This window comes from Squalius cephalus (assembly GCF_949319135.1).
Source record: "Squalius cephalus genome assembly, chromosome: 16".
Classification (NCBI taxonomy): Eukaryota; Metazoa; Chordata; class Actinopteri; order Cypriniformes; family Leuciscidae; genus Squalius; species Squalius cephalus.
In genome coordinates this window covers 28,200,542-28,219,078 of record NC_137137.1, presented here as the reverse complement: position 1 = coordinate 28,219,078, position 18,537 = coordinate 28,200,542, and the positions used below count along the sequence as shown (strand labels likewise).

Sequence of the window (18,537 nt, the reverse complement as noted above, 5' to 3'; positions counted from 1 at the left end):
TATTAACAAAGTTTTACTGTTGCTTTTATATAATTGGATAATTTTAATTATTAGAATTAAAAAAACGTAACGAAGTCAGCTTGAACTACCACAGCTAAGCTGTAAAGAATGAAAATGATAAACGCAAGTTTTGTATGTCTCTCTTATCTTACACTAAATTGACTTCATGGAGCTTTCTTCTAATCGTGTTAGGTCATCGGATAGGCTACCCATTTTCCACAAGTTGGTTTGATTCTTTAGGGTCTTCATGTAAAATTTGTAACATACTTGAAATTCCTCAATGGTTGTGTAAAACAGCACCCTTTTTACCTCCTCAAAAACAGCTCTGTTCACAGCGACCCTTTTCAGTGCATGTCTCTTTAAATGAGCAACTGCTCTCCCCACCTCTCTCTTCCATGGAGGATACAAGATACATAAAGTGCTGCCTTGGTGGACAGTATACAAATGGCTGAGGACGGAAATATGCTAATATGGGACAGTCGTGGGCGGAGCATGAGCAAAATGGCATCATATTGCTCAGAAAGTCCAAAAGGTTTGATTATTAAGAGTGTTTAGACTTTTTGAGGATTAAAAAAAAAGTGAATGGATTTTTTCATTGTAGCCTAAGGTGGTTGTGTCCACACACCGCAAAGACACATGAAAAGACCATATAAGAGTGAATTTTGCATCCGATGACCACTTTAAATATACAGGGAAGACGTACAAAATGTGCAAAGAGCGGTGGGTCACCAGGATTAAGAACCACTGCATTAAAATAAATGCTTTATGCTGTTTGCACATTTGACCAGTCGAATATTAGTAATTCTGTCTTTTCTTTCTTTGGTCTTGTATGAAGCTGACCCAGGAATCAGAGATTTTCCTCTTGATACATTCAAGAGGGTTTTATCTTGAAGTTCAATATAAAAGCATGATTTACATTATTCCAAGTTGAAGTCATTTTCTTTACAGTTGAAATATTTTAATATTTAATTTAAAATATAAAGCACACCACATAAACCACATTCTTTGTTTGGTCAAGTACAAGTGGTTTAAAAGTGAATTTTGCATAGCAGCTCATTGCGTGACTCACGGGAATATTTAAATAAATTAATAAATTGGGCCCACTGTGGGGCTGCAGGCTGCAGATAGTCTATCTGAAAATGAATCTAACACTTCTCTTTCATTGAAGTGCAAATTGAAAATCTTATGCTTCTATGCCATGCCACACAACTTCAACAGAGTTTGCCAGACTAAGCCTGCACCTCCCATCACTGCATTGTTGTAGCATCACTGTAACATTTGTGACTTTTAACCCTCAGACGGCCTTCGTTTCGGAGTCACACCCTGGGCCTTCCCAGTCAGAAGTGACCGGAGGCCTAAAAATGAAACTTCCTCCATCCCAGTAAAACCAATGCAATTTATTTTTGTTCTATAATATTTATTCTTTTTAATTTTGTATTTTGAGATCATTTTATTGAATTTATTAATATTTATGCAATATTTATGGTCTATTTTTGCCATTGAAATTAATTAAAAAATATATATAAATATATGTATTTTTTTATTTATGCAGTATTTTAGTTTAATATAGAGTCTAGGCCTTCAAAAAAATGAAGCAGATTAGCACCATCTGGTGAGAGTATGGAGAGAAAGCGTAGAACCATGGTGTAACCACTAGATGGCATCTACAGTTCTCTATGGAGAGGCATGTGAATTCCCCAGCTGTTTATGGACACATTTACTTTTTGTTTTTTACAGAATTTGTAACAAAAAATGCAATTCATTCAATTACAACACTTTATGTAAAATAATATATATATATTTTTTTTAATTTGTTCTTTTTTTTTTTTTTTTTTGTCAATTTCCCATTCATTTCCTATGGGGGTCATTTTTGACCGAAGACCACAAGTGTGACTATTTTTTTTTACGACCACTTAGCATGCTCGAATCATGACCTAAATTTTTTTGTGTGTGCACATACCTAATGCCATAAAAGTCACCAAGTTTCGTAATATTCCGATGAAGCTGTGATTTTTAAAAATTCAAAACAGATTTTTTGTAATCAAAATGTATTGGTGTTTATGTGTATAAAAGTGTGTGTGTATGTGTGTATGTGTGTGTGTGTGTGGGTGGGTGTGTCTTTTTTGTACTCTTGATGTTGTAGAGTGTCACCCCTTTACAGCGGTGTACTTTTTTTTTAGGATTGAGGCCGATTTGTAGATTGTACACACAAAAATTCGGAGAATTTTTTTTTTTTATGGGTCGGTCATTTTTGACCGAAAGACCAAAATCGTCACTATTTTTTTTTTTACGACCACTTAGCATGCTCGGATCATGACCTCATTTTTTTTTTTGTATTCACATACCTAATGCCATAAAAGGCACCAAGTTTCATTACATTCCGATGAAGCTGTGATTTTTAGAAATTCAAAACAGAAACTGTTTCGGTCAGAAATGACCGAGGACCGTCTGAGGGATAATTATTCCCTCATCTTTTGGAGTTCAGCTATCTTCTTTTTACTCTCACTGCAGCCACAACGACCCCTATTTCTCATTTGGTGGTTGATAACGGACAGCCAAAATGTTGCTCAGAATGAAGAGCCCTCAATTTAGGGGAATAGAGAAATTTCCGATTTGTTTTATTTTAGGTAGGCTATTCATGTTTAAGTTCATTTCAGACTTATTTTTGTTTAAAGAAATTATTCGGTAACCGAATAAATTTGAGGTCGACCTATTTAAAAAAGGCTATAGTCTACTTGTCATGAAAATTGATCATGACCACAGTGCATTTTAAATATGTCATTCTCTTATTGAGTAAAAACTTTGACATCCATTCGATCTCAGCAGCAGTTATTACGCCATCTCCTTCGTAACGTCATTCATAAAAAAACAAATTCGGGAAGAGACCAGCTTGCCCCTCTAATGTAATATATCAGTTAACCATAGTATAAACCGATGCATTGTATAATGGTATTGGTACTTTAGTAGTGAGCAGTAGCCTATCGTTATTCAAGAGTGAAAATTCGCCATTAAAAAAAATTGCACGTGGATGGTTTTAGTGTTCCGAGGCTTGGAAATGTTCTTGGGCGGCATGCAGATTAAAAGAAAACTTGTTATAGCCTAAACAATTATAACAATAAGTTATAAATAATGTTGTTCACAAATACGCACATTGTTTTTGTCTTTTATTAGCTACTAAAATAGGCATTTGTCATTCATTAAAATAAGACCTACATACAGTGCACGAGAAGCAAAAATTAGAGCTAGAGTCTAAGTGTTAAAACAATGACATTTGAAATTATTAATATTTACCAAGGCCGCCAATAATTATGTTTCAAACTGCAGCACTCATCAACCTTTGTATTTTTAAGACTGGAGTGTATGGTTTTGAGCTTCTTGGATCCAGTGGTCCCAACCTGTGCGTCGAATGATATTTTGTCAATATCACAAATCTCAATCCTCTTCGCCATAAAGCAGACATTTCTGTCTGATGTTTGCTGCACGTTGGGATAAGGAGCGTCTGTTTTAAGTGCAACTTCATGCGATCGCCGAAGTGTATTTGTTGGTGCAAGGATCGGCGCGTGGTCGCTTTCCGCGGTACTGGAATCAGGAACTCTGGTGTAGCGAGGACCGTTCGTGAGATGTGTCAGCATGGTGGAACGGGAATCCCTGTCTGTTTCTGACGCGTTAAGATAATGTCTGACAGTGGCGAGACAACTTCTGTAGCCAGCGTGATATTCAGCAGAGTCACAAACTGCGGTCATTCCTGTATTTAGAGAAAACAATATTTAGTTATGATTTCCCAATAATACACTTATTATATTATGTTGGGAAATTAATAAATTCTTTTTTTTTCTTTTTTTTTTTATAATAATAATAATAATAATAAAGGGTACACGCACCTCTTTCGCTATTTTGCAGCCTCAGATGTTTCACCGTTAGTTCCAAAATGTCAGCCTTTTCTAGTTTTCGCTTGCGGATCTGAATAATGCAATAATAAGTTAAATTAAAAACAGATCAGTTAGATTTTTGGACATGGACATTTCGTGTTAGAATTTGAATAGAAGATTAAATCCGTTTAAATTTCTTACATTGTTGGAACAGACGCTTTCCAGGAGGCTTTTCAATTGATTCAAACATTTATTGATACGTGCCCTTCTTTTCTTCTCCATCAGTGGTTTGGACACCTGAAATACAAAATCGTTTTCTTTGATTTCAAATACAATATAGCCTACACCGATAAAGAATTTTTTCGATTTATTGCCACACAAAATATACTCATAATCACCTTTTTAACGCATTGAGTTTTTGCCGCTACCACACTATCTGATGCTGCAGACATTGTCCTCAGATGCTCAATGTGCTTAGATACCCAGATGAATTATCAGAATTCCTTGAGTTGGAGTGAAGGAATTCCCCCTAGTGTCCTGCTTTATATAGAAAGGCTCACTTAACATCTCAATGGACTGCTCACATCCATTGAGACGTGCATCCACACGTGCGAAAAAGAGCATCTATTTAGTTTCTTCTGGACATCCAATCAGAAGTTGCTTTCCTGGCTGTGCTTTTGTTCTCAAAAAAGAGCTTAGGAGTCATTTTGGTTTTACTCTCTTTTATAAACCACGAGACTTTTATTTATATAATCAGAAGAAACATAATTAAATAATACTGTGTGTGTTTTGTGAGTATTACTTTGTGTGTTTTTGTCCGTATGGCGTCATAATTAGTAATAAGCCAAGAGACTTTTTTACATGCCAGCCTAATTTAGTTTGAAATGGCAATCAGTTGCTTTTCAATACTTGGACTAACGCTTAATTGTGTTATCCCTAAGAGGGATTAATCTTATATTTAATGTGTTTTAGTTTAGATAGAAATGAACAATTAAGCGCTGGCCCAAAACATCATCGTGTGGGGTGAAAATGTAGCTTTTAGAGAGTTTGTATAGAAGCACCGTAAAATGGGAAGTGTTACAAATAACCAGACGAGCTGTAGAGGAATTAGCTCCGACTATTCATCCTTTTCTCTTCAAGTTTCACGCCATGTGGGACAGACAGCACCGTGGAAATCTTTTCCGTGTCTTCACAACGTGACAATTTTCTGCCAATAAGGAAGGGGAACCTTCACCTTTGCTGAATTAAAATGTCAAGATTCTACAAACCAAAGCAACTTTTTCTAAAACTGCCCAACAGTTCTATGATTATTTGGCCAGTAGAATACAAATGGTCATGCTACAAGCACAGCTCTTCGTGTTTTAAGCTTGACTTGAGAACATACCTGGTCTCAAAAAGAAGTAGAATTCTCACAGATGCTCATTTCAAAGAAATAAGCGAGGAGAATCAGAGGAACGCCTCCTGTCTGAGGGCTCTATCTGCCTGATTTTCCACACTTACCCGTCAATAGGGCCTGTCCTTGGGAATGTCGTAGGCTACAGGGTTTTAATAGAAATGAAGAAGCTATTTAAGTAAAGCCACTTCAGTTTCCACAGTGTGAAAAACTACAGTTTCACATAAAACAAATTTTAAAAAGTGGTTAAGTGAACAGTTAGGTGAAAAAAAGTTTTTAATGCCTGCACAGCTTGGTGTTAATTTCACAATTCAATCGACCTTTTCGGTTATTTTGTTTATTAAAAATGTAGAAACATTATTGGAGCAATGAAATTTTGGTTCTTAATTTTTCTTTGATCAAAATACTATGTTGCACATGCGCAGTAAGAAAGACAAGGGGTGCCCCCAAACGCATGACACGCGACAGGATGAATGAATGTCCATTGATAGCTTTAAGACTTTTTTTCGCTTGAGACGGCTTCACCATACAATAGGTGTATTTAGGAGGAAACAAATGACGTGACACTGATAGAATCACATTACCATTTCAGCAGCTCCAGTCAAGAGCCTTTAGAAGGCAATGAAAAACACTACAGTTTATATAGGCCTAAGTATATGATAGCGATTGATCTTTCAGGTCTATTGTATATCTAGGTCTATTGTGCAAGTTCTCTTTCAAAGAATCCGACCATTTTTAATACGACACACTATTGCATAAAACTTTGCAAAGAGCACATGTTAAACGTTTTTAATTTGTATGTTAAATACACAATGCAAGCAACAAAAAACTAGTTATATTGTAAAAAAGCCAGTTGGTTCCGTATTTTTTTAAGTTTTACATTAAACATGTTGGGCTAACAAACTAAAAGATATGTAGTTCACAGATGCATGTTTGTGTATACAAGCATTTGAGATTCAGTTGTTTGTAATGGCCAAAGAATTGGTTAAAAACGCTGCTGTGTTTCTCTTTTCACAGCGTAAAATGGCGCAAATCAGTATGAAATCGGAGCAAATCAGCTCTCTTTTGTGACACTGATTTACACGTCAGTCACACGCTCACACTGTGGTACAGTTCACAGTTACTTTACAACAAGCAAATAATCTTATTTAGTCAATTGTAGGCTACCAAAAAAGTCCATCATTTCAGATCAAATGAAAGAAAGAATATTTGCATAGCACACACACAACGCTTAGAAGATCACTTTATTGCCAAGTGTTCTATTTAGAGGTTTCACCGTTTTCTACACTTTGTCAGAAACAATAAGATAGGAACAATCTGTGTTCGAGTTTGGCATAATAACAGACTGCGACAAAGGTTAAGCGCATGTTTATCAAAAGCTTGGAAGTGCTTTCACTTTTCTCCATCTGTAACTGATTAACCCTAACTGCCTTTTATCATGCACGCTTAGTTAGGAGATCCCGTAGTGACTGAAGTATTCTATGGCTTGTTAACAACAATTAGTGAAGCAATTATACAATTACTGCAATAAACGTTCCATTTCTAAAGCGCTACAATTCATTGTTAACATGTAAATATAAAATCATGGCAGTAAAAGAGAATCAGCTGATGTTCTTGGGCTCGAAATGACAGTTACCAAAAATATAAACCAGTATAAAAAAAAAAAAAAAAAAAAAAGTTTAATCGTCAACACAATTCAAATACTTTAATGAGATAAAAAATATATATCGTAAAATGCTTTATTCGTTGTTTTTGTTTTTTGTATTCTGAAATATTGTTTTAGTGTTAATTGCTTTTTTACAGAATTTACTTATGTGTCCTGAAAGTGATCTGCCACGTGAGCAAGGCAACTTTTCCAAACAACATCAATTTTTACCGATTATTTTAATAACAAATTGTTCCCCACAAAGTATAATATCATACTATCCTAAGTAAATCCTATATAAATATGACGTACTGTAGGCCTATTTGTTCTTCATAAAATAATAATTGGGCTATTACAAAGCATACTCCACGCGACAACATTTTTTGGTCTGATCAAATATTGCAAGTTATGAATTTATATAGACTAGACCGCAGGTCTTTAAGAAGTCTTTACTTCTAAAGTCTTTACTTCTAAAGACTTTACTTCTAAGTCTTTGACTTAGGCGTCCACGGTCTTGTGTTGGGCTGTGCAGTGCAAGGAGAAAAAAAGACGAGCACATTAATTGCTTTGGCTATTCTTAGGAGCTGAATTAAATTAGAGCATTGCAACTTAAAACCCAGCGAAGGATGGAAGCTTTTGTGAAGCCATTCAGTCAGAAACTAAAGACAAAAACCCTCTCACATCGTTAAGTACCAAATCTTGTCTATAGTATTGAGGCTCTTTGATTTGCAAAGCATCTGCCATTTACCTCACAGAATAAGCAACTAATTTGTATAAGAACAAAAGACTTGTGGGCACTGATTTTAGTTGAAATGTAGCAGCGAATCTTGATTGACTGAATATTCACGATGAATTATTGATTCCATAGGCTAAGTTTAATATTCTTTCATTTTAAATTTAAATAAAATAGCTAAATACAAATTCATCACTTGCTTCTGATATTTTTTCAGTTTATCAACATGGTTTATTTGGGTTCTCCAAAATTTTGAAACGGTGTATATAGTATATAGTATAAAGTGAACGCGTGTGTGTGCGCGCGTGTGTGTGTTTCACAAAAACCCTTAACCCTAGCTGTGACCCCGCACCGTTCTTACGTTGTTCCCACAAGGATAGTAATACCAGAAATGTTTTATCTTTTTGGTCCCCATGAGGAAAACAGCTTATAAATCTATTCCATAAAAATTCTAAATTGTGTTTAGCGTTAACACTAAACACAATATGCTTAGGGGATATAATACAGTAGAACAGTATAAAAAAAATCAATATGTCTATTGAAAGTCCTGTGTGTGTGTGTGTGTGTGTGTGTGTGTGTTTGAACATTTCGTTTATCTACACTTGTCTTATTTTGTCTTAACGATGTATTTATTCTCTTTGTGTAACTAAAAAAATTCCAAGCGTCAGTCATAGAGTGATACAAAATGCGCATGGGTGGCATGAGTTTTTCCTTCAGAGAAAATTAGTATTAAATCTGCAATTTGTTGGTGCCAGCTTCGGTTAGCTGGCAGCACCATATGCTATGCTGCGACGGACTATTGAGACTATTCGCCTCTGGTTTCACGGTCCATCCCCCGGTTCCGCACAGCAGAGGTCTCAATAAGAGAACAATGTGACAATTTACCTCTCCAATAAGCATATCGTCATGGTGATTGGTATCCCACTGCGGCCTTTCTTGCTCGACTTCAATATTCTACTTTTGCAAACTGCGCCTTTTGTGGTCATGTTGGGTCCAAATAAAAAAGCTATCTCAACATCATATAGACTCTTTTGGTGAGACATATAGCCTACTTTTCTTCATAACGGTGGATAATTTCACTACTCGTACACAACTATCATAAAGCATACAAACAGTCATTTATCTTTGAGGAAGTTACACACCATAATAGGAAACAAGGGATGTGAGGATGTAAACTTATATTTAAACTAAATATTTGTGTAAATTCAGCTATTATTTCGTCATGCAGACTGCATAAATGGGGGTGATGCCATAAAATAACCCAAAGAGCATTTCAGTGTGAGTTTCCCATCGTGTGAAGAATATTTTAATAATCCAATTTTTAAAAACCCAAATAAGGGAAAGGCTTAATTTTACTTGGTGTCATTGTCCAAGGCATTGAAACCTAGACTAGGCACAGGCTAGACAAGCTGTTCCAGTGCTCAAAACTACTTATGTACAGATATTGATGTTTGTTGCGTTGTACCTGGCGTCATCTGCTCTATAGTTGTTCAAAGATTTGTATTCGGAGAGTCCAATGTGTTTTCATTAGTTAATTGCTGTCTCGTTAGTTGTCCATGCACGCCTATTGTATAAAGGCTTAAAAGCTTTAATGCTTTTTAATACCAGAAATGGTCTGAACATTAATTGTTTGTCAGTCATTAAACAAAATTTGAGAGCATTGTGACAGTGTGCTATAGGCTATTTGATTTAATAAAGAGACACTGTCATGTGGAGTGAAACTGTTCAGAAAAAGGCTTAAGAATTGCTATAACGAAATGACGATACAAACAGTCACCCGTTGGCGATATTTTTTTTCCCAGGATGGTAGGGGAAGACTCATGAATATTCATTGCGGAAGTCATCCCTGATTGGTCTTAACCCCAATGACGGGTAGGTTTAGGGCGGGGTTAGGGGTAGGTCATCAGACCCCCAGTGGCGGGTAGGTTTAGGGGTGGGGTTAGGGGTAGGTCATCCGACCAATCAGGGATGACTTCCCTAATGAATATTCATGAGTCTTCCCCTACCATCCTGGGAAAAAAATATCACCACCCGTTGTGTGGGAGAACCTGCAAGGTTAACATTTAACATTTCCTCACACTTAACAACCTCACACTTAACATTTAATAGCCTACGTCACTAAAGGTTAATAACTAAACGTTAATAATTTCGTATGTGCGCGTTTCTTTAGTGATGAGTAGAATCCAAAATAAAGTATATCTTTGGTACTTGTAAGATTGGACATATTGTCTTAAAAAGAAGAATTGACACAGGATGCTCCCTTCAAACAGCAGAGCGAGGCGAATCAGGGGAACGCCTCCTATCGACGGCCCTATCCATGGCCCTATCTGCCTGATTTTACACACTTCCTCATTAACAGCGGGTCCTTGGGGACGCCTTACCCTGTGACCAACAAGGCCTGTCTCCTACTACACTTTCTCCTTGCATATTTCCAAGGCTTCGTGCTTAATGACAACGTCAATTATTTAATCGGGGTCACATTATTTAAGCTACAATTAAAATCTGACAGCCTATGCTTTTTGGACACAAACAGACTTCGAATTTAAAATGTAGACATTATGTAGACATTAAAATGACATTATGACGTTTTCCTGCGATTAGAGAAAATTAGAAAGATTAGATGCAAGATACGCGACCGATTGCCCTTATTATAGTGTAATTATAGCACATTTAAGTAGTTCTACCACTTGACTACTTGTCTAATTACTGTAGGGTTAGGATTATTGGTTTAGGGCAAGTTGCATGTAATTATGCACAATATAGTTATTGCTATAGTACCTACATGTGACGTGTAAAATAAAGAGTTACCTACGACCTCACTATACAAAGGACGCATTTAGGGCGCACACGACGTGGATACCATACAGCCATAGACTTTTTCAAACAGCTCTAGCCTAATTAAAAAGTTTTACCAGCATTTAGTTACTTGTAGTTTTTAAAGTACCGAAGCGATGGCTCATTATAGGGGGTGGGTGTTCCAGACAATTATGTCTATCAAAGAGTCCAGGAGTTATCAATAAATTAAAACGTTTTTAAGATATCACTTGTAAATAATATTGCATCCTCTTATTTTTTTATTTTTTATTTTTTACAAATTTCTGAATGAGTCTAATATTAGTGATAACTCAGTAGTAAATTCAGTTATATTATAATTAAAAGATACACTTATGTGTTTGTGCCTATTCTGAAATCACTTAAGCATGTAAATCTCAGATTAAATTGCGTGTAATGCACCGAATAATTGTTTCAAACACTACATTGCTGTCTTACAAAGTAGCGCGAAATCAGTATGAAATTGCAGCACAGCAGCTTGGTGCATGGTGGAAGGCTCGACTCCTTTGTACCTCATCGTTGCTGTTTATCACGCTATTTTCACGCTTAAATTTAACATGTTGCAGCTATTGGCCCTTCAATTTAGCCATTCTGAGGAAAATAGGCATTTGCATTAAAATATGCCAGATCACAGGCGATCCCTAAAAACAACAACAACAACAACAACAAAAAAAAAAAAAAAAAAAAAAAAAAAAAAAACACGTTAAACATGTTTTTCAAAGGTCTCTCAAATCCGGTGATGCTTCTTTCGCTCTGATTAACTATAACCGCCTTTTGCTATGTTTTGTTAAGGGGATTATGGAGTTTGCTACAACTTGTCAGGAATTATTAGTAGCCTAAGTAATTATAGTACAGTTATTCGCATTTTTAGGGGAAATTACATCTTATTAAAACGTTGGTGTAGGTTAAAACAGAATGCTGAATATAAATACAGACATAGGAAATGAACAACTTGAATAAATACAACCATATTAGTCACCTTCATTTATAGCGCCTTTTACAATACAGATTGTTTCAAAGAAGCTTTACAGAGATAAAAGGAAAATATCAGTGATAGTTCATTTTTTATGTAAGTTTAGAAAAAAGAATAGCCTTTTGAATATCGCAGTAGGCTAGTCGCCTAAACTTTCATTTTGCCAATATGCAGCGATGAAACTTGGCTCTATTTTTGTATATGGACACCGTCTATGCACCTTAAGTTATAGTAATTTTTTTAATTACTCTTTAAAATATTTTAAAATATGATAGGCTATAGGCTACTGAACGAATTTTGCTTTCTGCAAATATGACGGCATGTCTCGGGAATCCTCACTGAATGTCAACGGAACGGGTCAACCAAAAGCGAAACAAATCGGAGAACCGCCTACTATTCAGAGGTTAAAAAAAAAAAAAAAAAAAATGAAACAAATGGCTTCCCGCAAAGTTAAAAAAAACAGCCAACTTGATATATTTAATAACGTAAACAACACACAATTAGACATGTTTTATGTTAGGCTACTGTAAAATGCCACGCGTCGGTCTTGTTTGTATTGGGCTAATCAAACGTTCTATTAACGAATTTCTATAGACTAGACGTTATTCAGAAGGCTTTGGTTCAGGTGCACAATGCCTTATGTTTGCTTGTGTGGACTGAGATCTCTGTCTCAAAAGAGAAGAGAGGGGCATTAACATTGCTTTGGGTTTTCTCAAGGGCTGAAATGAACTAGTGGAAAGTAACTTTAAAACTCCATGAAGGATGAACCCTTTGTCACGCTTTTCAATGAGAAACACAAGGACTTAACAAAAGACGAGCCCCTCTTTGTGAAGCACTAATAAATCCTGTCTATGGTTGCGCCTTGAATTGCAAAACATCTGCCATTTACTCGTCAGAACTTGAGACACATTTGTATAAGAATAACGACTTGTGTACACTTTCGTTTAAACGCAAAATGAGCCAGGGAATAAATAATAAAAAAAAGGTTTCCTTGTCATGATTTTAGTAAACATTTTATTGGTGTTGTTACTTTTATCTTCAACTTAAAATACATCTTTCTTTTGTAAGCCCCACAAACCTAGCAGTCTCCATACTGCTGTATTTTTTTTTTATCAGTAGGCCTATACGATATGGCTGTAATACGAGGATTGTCATGGTTAGGCCTATGCTTCTGTGTTAAAGTAGCCCATAACCAAATCTTATTGGTTTCCCAGAGTACTTTACAACTTCAAAGTAGCCTATGTGGTAAAATCGGACCATCTTCTGAAAAGCTTGGGGGCGGCCCGCTAATTTTCCTCGCTTCGTATTTTTGACGGACAAAATATGCGTTCTGTTAAAATAATGAATGGGTTCGCTGATGCAAAAAAAAAAAAAAAAAAAAAAAAAAGGAGGGGTGGGTGGTGGAGTTGTTCAATGTTTATGTGGCGTTTCAGTTCAGCTTTTTAAATAACACATTTCATTTCCTTGCTGCTGTTAGAAGCCCTATGATGCTGTTTATGTTTTATTTTTGTAGACTTAGCCTACTATTCTTCAAATATTAATAGCCTACCACAATAACTGCCATGTGCTTTATGATATACTGACAAATTGTTTAGTTTAATATAGTGTAACTAGGAATTCAAGTAGGCTATGTGACATGAGAAGCTCATATCGCCTGAAACTGTATGAAAAGACATAGCGGTATTAACGTGAAACTGCACAACACTGAACTGAACATCAACAACAATCAGCATATTTTCATTTGAACATTCTGACTTGAAAGATTGAAAGATATATCGAGCTATGCCACCATGTGGCCAAAATGGAGCACTGACGGGAAACTAAAACGTTTTTTTTTATTCTAAACCATTCGATTGTAGAATATATTACATGACCCCAATTTTTCTATTGGAAGAATTGTTTGTATTAATGGATGAAATAGATATTTGTACCACTACAATCTGTGGTTAAAAATATGACATTGAGACACACGAGATGTCCTTTTGTATGTAGCCTATGTGGACAGAATAAGCAGTCTTCTGGTAAAGCACTGTCAATAAGAATGTTAAAAAGATCTTCTGTTGTGTTCCACAGAAGCAATAAATGCATGTTTGGAACAACATAATGGTTAATAAATGATGACAGATTTATTATTATTTTTACTATTTTTTATTCTTTATTCACCTGTTAAATTGCAGTGCGATTAGAAGGGCCTATTTTACCATTTAGGATGAATGATGAAGTTAAATGTTTGCTGGCATACCGGTAAAGTGTTTTATAACATTTTGCCTTATCAAGGGATAGCTTTTTCTTAACAAAACATAAATACAGCACCAATACAAGCAGATATAACAACACAAACAAATGATAATAATATTGGGAACTACTAATGGATCTATAGACATATTATAGCAATGAGTATAAAAGCCTTTTACAGAAGATGTCTTAAAAGAAAAAATGGAGGCATCTGTGTTTACTGTGCTTTGTTGTCTAAGTCTAAGACCTACTAATGGTCTGCGTGTAATTCTGAATAGATGCTTGAAAGTATGCAGGAGTGTTCTTTTGTGGTTGAAATATTATAATGTAAGATTTTGGTATGAAATAGCTGAAGACAATTCCGTATATACTAGATATCTGGGCCATTGCATTAACAAGCTGAATGTATTGGCTTTTGAGAATGAGGTATGCTGTGAAGTACACAATCCAGCTCACAATGTACAAAATGAGACTGAAAGTTATTGATTTCGCTTCATTGTAATCTTTTGGCAGATCTCTTCCCATGTAAGAAAATAAGAGACACAGGGAACCAAGAAACCAACCTATAAACATAACAATGCAAATAGTTATAGTGTTCCCTATTTCACAGGTGAGTATAATCTGGTCTTTAAAAGTGAATGAGTCTCTGAAAGTTTTGGGAGCTGAGACAGTCATCCACAGCACACAAGAGATTAAATGAATGACAGAAAAAAATCCAACAAAGAGCCACTGTCCATTGTACTTTACCCAAAGGCTGTGCACGTTGGGGAACTTGGCAGCCATTTTGAAGATACAAACAATTTGAAAGGAACGGACAGCCATACAGGAGAGAAAAACAGTGAAGAAAAATGCAAATATTACATTTCTCAGGAGGCAGTGTACAGATGTGGGGTTTCCAAAGAAAAAGAACACACTTATGCTAGACATTATCAAACATGTTAACATCAGGATACACATGCTACCACCAGCAGACCTCACCACTGGTGTGTTGTAATTATAGGTGAAAAGGCAAAATATGGCAAAAAGGAGATTAATTAGACATGTGGCAGAAACCATGACAGCGATGGAGGAGATTTCTGTGAATTGAAGATAGACAACAGAACGTGTCTTACATGTCGCGCTGCCCTCATCAGACCATTCACTCTCTGGACATGGAAAACATGTATAGGGATCCCCTGAGAAAAAGTAAAACCATATGAAAACATACTTTTGTGATCAAGGTCAAATAGAAAGTGATCATGATGGTGGGACATATCTGTGGAAAATTTATTCACATAGATTAAAATGCCAGTTTGGTAACCTAGCAGGTAAGGATGTGGTTCGTTCAAACAATGAAATCATTACAGATGGTATGGTGTGGAATGAAGAATGGAACACCAGTAAACCACATTAGAGCTCTGCATAGCATTGGGCGACAGCACAAAAGAAGAAGATGGGGTATGATGTCCCTTCATATTTTCTTCATATTCTTGAACTTAGGTAATCTCAACACATTTTAGAGTGGCTAATAATTTTGACATTTCATTTGAATATCAACATTAGTGAGATTTATTTGAAGTTGTCTTTTTTTATTATTATTATTATTGTCATTTGTGAATTTACTTCATGTTTGCTATTAAGAGTGTTTACATAGACAGTAGCTATACAGTTTTTATTAATAGTAGATTTGTAGACAGTAATTATTTTAAATTTGTAAGGTAAAAAATATGAACAGTTACATTTAGACCATGTGGTTAAAATTTTATAATGGAGCAGTTATTTAATGATTTCATTAATTAAATGTACTTTTAAAAGATTATTCATTGTAATTTACAGACTAATTTAAGATCAATTAATTGTTTTAAACTAATTTTTATTTTTATTTATTTATTTATTTTTATTTTTTTGTGCTATAACAACTAAATGTGCAAATGTTTCATTTTATTTCCCTATTAAAATAAAGTGGACTGAAGAACCTGAAATGCCAAGGTTTTTTCATTCATCGTTTAAAGTACTCACAGGAATAATTCACATAGCTGTTACGTGGACATTTTTTACACAGAAAACAGCAACTATGATATCCATCAGGTTCCCTTGAAAATCCTTCCTTACACTCAACAGAACAGTTTGAGAAAGGAACCTTTATGGAATAAGAAAATTTGTTATTAAAATTAAGCTAAGTCGGGTAAATGTTTAGATAAGTACTCACCAAAAAGATAACTTACCGAACCATTGTTATGCCAGGACAAGATTGAGTTGTTGATAGTAAAAGTAATTTCTGGATATGTATCATATATGCCAACCATATCAAATCGTGGAGGATTTGTTTCAGTATTCCAGCGTATGACTGCAAAACTGACAGTTGGATCACCATTTTCATCATATTTCACCTGACGGCCGTTAAGTGGGAAGTCCAACTTTTTGATTTGTTCTAGAAGCTGTTGTAAAGTGTGGCAAAAATGTCCCCATTCATTTGATGAATGCTGCTATAAGAATGACTATTACTTTTCCTTAAAAATGTCATTATCATCTTATGATGCATTTACTCACCATGTATGGCTTAACTGTTGTGTTTTTGCTGCATTCATTCATGTCACACTGCAGAACCTTATGTAATGCATGAGCTATGGAATATATGGCAGCATAGATGGCATATGAGAATGTGGGATTTTCATTTATAATCTCCTCTGCGGTCAACATTGTGCAGCAATCACAATCTTGATTACATGTCTTACTATTACTCTTGACATCACTATCAGCACTATCATTATGGCCAACATCAGTTGTTCCCCTATCTTTATAGATGAATTCATTAAATCCGGGCAAAGACAACAATCTTTCTGTAATGCCAATAACTGTTCCAATTTTCCCAATTCCTGGCTCTCTTGGAAGCTGTTGATTCATAGACCATGCTTCACTTGCAATCCATACTTTGTTTTGGATGTTGTTCTCTATGGCTGCTTTGATAATGTTGCTTGCATATTGTGGCAGAGCGAAAACAACAATGACATTGATGTTAAGCATATCAATCTTTTTAAGTGTTAGACTGTAATTTGTCCTTTGACTTAGAGCCTCTTGATAGCCTAAACAAATTCCAGTATTGCGTATATACTTGTTAAACAGACTTAGGCCGTCTTCACTGTAATCGTCTTGGCCACCAAGAAAGGCAACCCAATTCCAACCAAACCATTGTATGATGCGAATAATCATTTCAATCAGGTCTTTGTTGCTGGGCGCTGTTCTTAGAAAAGAGGGGTACTGAAGTTTATTACTTAATACATAGCTGGAAGCTCCATAATTCACCTTTAAAAGAAGAGGATAACAGTATTATGTGTTGTAGTATTTCTTTACAAAAATTAAAAGGGGAATGAAAAACATAATTTACCAATGGTATAAGGTCCATTGTGATCAGCGGTGCAACAGTAATAGTTGTTGTGCTTCCATATGGTCCCGTTAAAGCAATCACTTTAGGCTGATAGTTATTGAGTTTTTCTTTGGGTTTTATCGATCCATTTTTTGAGATAAAACTTAAGACTGAAGGGAAATTATTTGTGTCAGAACAATGGTCAAAAATTTCATAGCCCAGAGAAATATTGGGCAAAAGAGTGGTGGAGTTATTAATTTCCTCAACAGCAAACCTCATCACTTGGAACATCTGATAGCCAGATTCTGAGAAAGTGTATCTAGAACACAACAGTGAGGAAGTGAATTGTGCTTAATTGAATCTTTGTATTAACAATAAATTACTTTAAATATTAAATATTGAGGAAATGCTGCTGCTGTAAAAAAATTGCTCTCTTACCTGGAACATTCAATGGCTTCCGGAGATAACAGAGGTGTTGCATATTGAATTTCATGTAAAGCAAAAAGGCCACCCAACAAGTAATCTCCTTTCAGGCTGAATTCAGATTCTAAGCAAGAAACTTTAAAAAAGAAATAATTAATAAAGGCAAAAAGGAAAGAGTAAATGTTACTCAGAAGCATGGTTTACGGTGGATCGTTGGTTGGAAAACTGGAATCTGTAGTGGCAATCCATAGAAGTCAGGTTTATATACAACAATTGAATTTGCTTACAACACAATTCAATTTGTTTAAACCACTATATTCACTGATACAAAGCTCAGTTTCCATATCTTAACTCAAAAAAAGTTTACATCAATCAGTTATTAAGTAGAGCATTACACCACATCACAAAAAAAAAAAAAAAAACCACTTTAAATACCCATAGTTTTAACATTACCAACTACCACCATCATTACCTCATTCTTATTAATAGCCTATATCAATATCTCAAATGTTAGCTTTAGAAAAAATCTGAGGACCCAATCTATAGAATACGTTTCCTAAACCATAACACACACTAATGGATTTCTAATGTCTCTGAAATTTGAGCATTGTTTACAGATTTTATGAAACATTAAAAATCTTACCGATCCAAAACTTTTGACTGGTAGTGTCACTGTAAAAAATGTTCGTAATTTTAACAGTAAAAAACTGTAAAAAAGCAACGGAAAAAAAATGTTAATTCCTTAACGGTATGTACCCTTACTATATACAGTGAAAAACTGTAATAGCTCTCAGGGGACATTTCATGTAATTTTACATTAATATACTGTTAAATGTACGGATTTTGGAAGTACACTGTAAAAAAAAAAAACGTACCATTGCATTTACCGTACCTTACCGTAAAAAATACGGTAGCAAATGTTTACTAATTTTACAAAGTTTTACATCATCAAACTAAAAATTACGGTGAAAAACTGCCAGCTGGTTGCCAGTACTTTACCGTAAAAAATACGGTACAAATATTTATGTTTTACGGCATTGAACTAAAGTTTACGGTAAAAAACTGGCAGCTGGTTGCAAGTGCTTTACCGT

At 35.2% G+C, this 18,537-nt stretch overlaps 2 protein-coding genes across 2 annotated transcripts; both read right to left on the bottom strand.

Moving 5' to 3' along the window:
• Positions 1 to 3,178: 3,178 nt before the first annotated feature.
• On the bottom strand, positions 3,179 to 4,408 carry her3 (hairy-related 3). Its single transcript, XM_079896837.1, has 4 exons — positions 4,268 to 4,408; positions 4,071 to 4,166; positions 3,882 to 3,960; positions 3,179 to 3,745 (listed from the first exon to the last, which is right to left on the bottom strand). The coding sequence occupies exons 1-4, from the start codon at positions 4,319 to 4,321 to the stop codon at positions 3,288 to 3,290; spliced, it is 687 nt and encodes a 228-aa protein (XP_079752963.1). The 5' UTR covers positions 4,322 to 4,408; the 3' UTR covers positions 3,179 to 3,287.
• A 9,512-nt stretch (positions 4,409 to 13,920) lies between these two features.
• tas1r2.2 (taste receptor, type 1, member 2, tandem duplicate 2) lies at positions 13,921 to 17,643 on the bottom strand (the record flags this gene model as incomplete). Its single annotated transcript, XM_079898003.1, has 6 exons — positions 13,921 to 14,855; positions 15,679 to 15,799; positions 15,885 to 16,097; positions 16,210 to 16,962; positions 17,045 to 17,342; positions 17,462 to 17,643. The coding sequence occupies 6 exons, from the start codon at positions 17,641 to 17,643 to the stop codon at positions 13,921 to 13,923; spliced, it is 2,502 nt and encodes an 833-aa protein (XP_079754129.1).
• Positions 17,644 to 18,537: the final 894 nt, after the last annotated feature.

Coding starts and splice junctions, on each gene's coding strand:
- her3 (XM_079896837.1), bottom strand. CDS start 4,321: ATGTCTGCAGCATCAGATAGTGTGGTAGCGGCAAAAACTCAATGCGTT. Junction 4,167..4,267: donor AAACTCAATGCGTTAAAAAG/GTGATTATGAGT, acceptor TTTGTATTTCAG/GTGTCCAAACCACTGATGGA. Junction 3,746..3,881: donor GCTGCAAAATAGCGAAAGAG/GTGCGTGTACCC, acceptor CTCTAAATACAG/GAATGACCGCAGTTTGTGAC.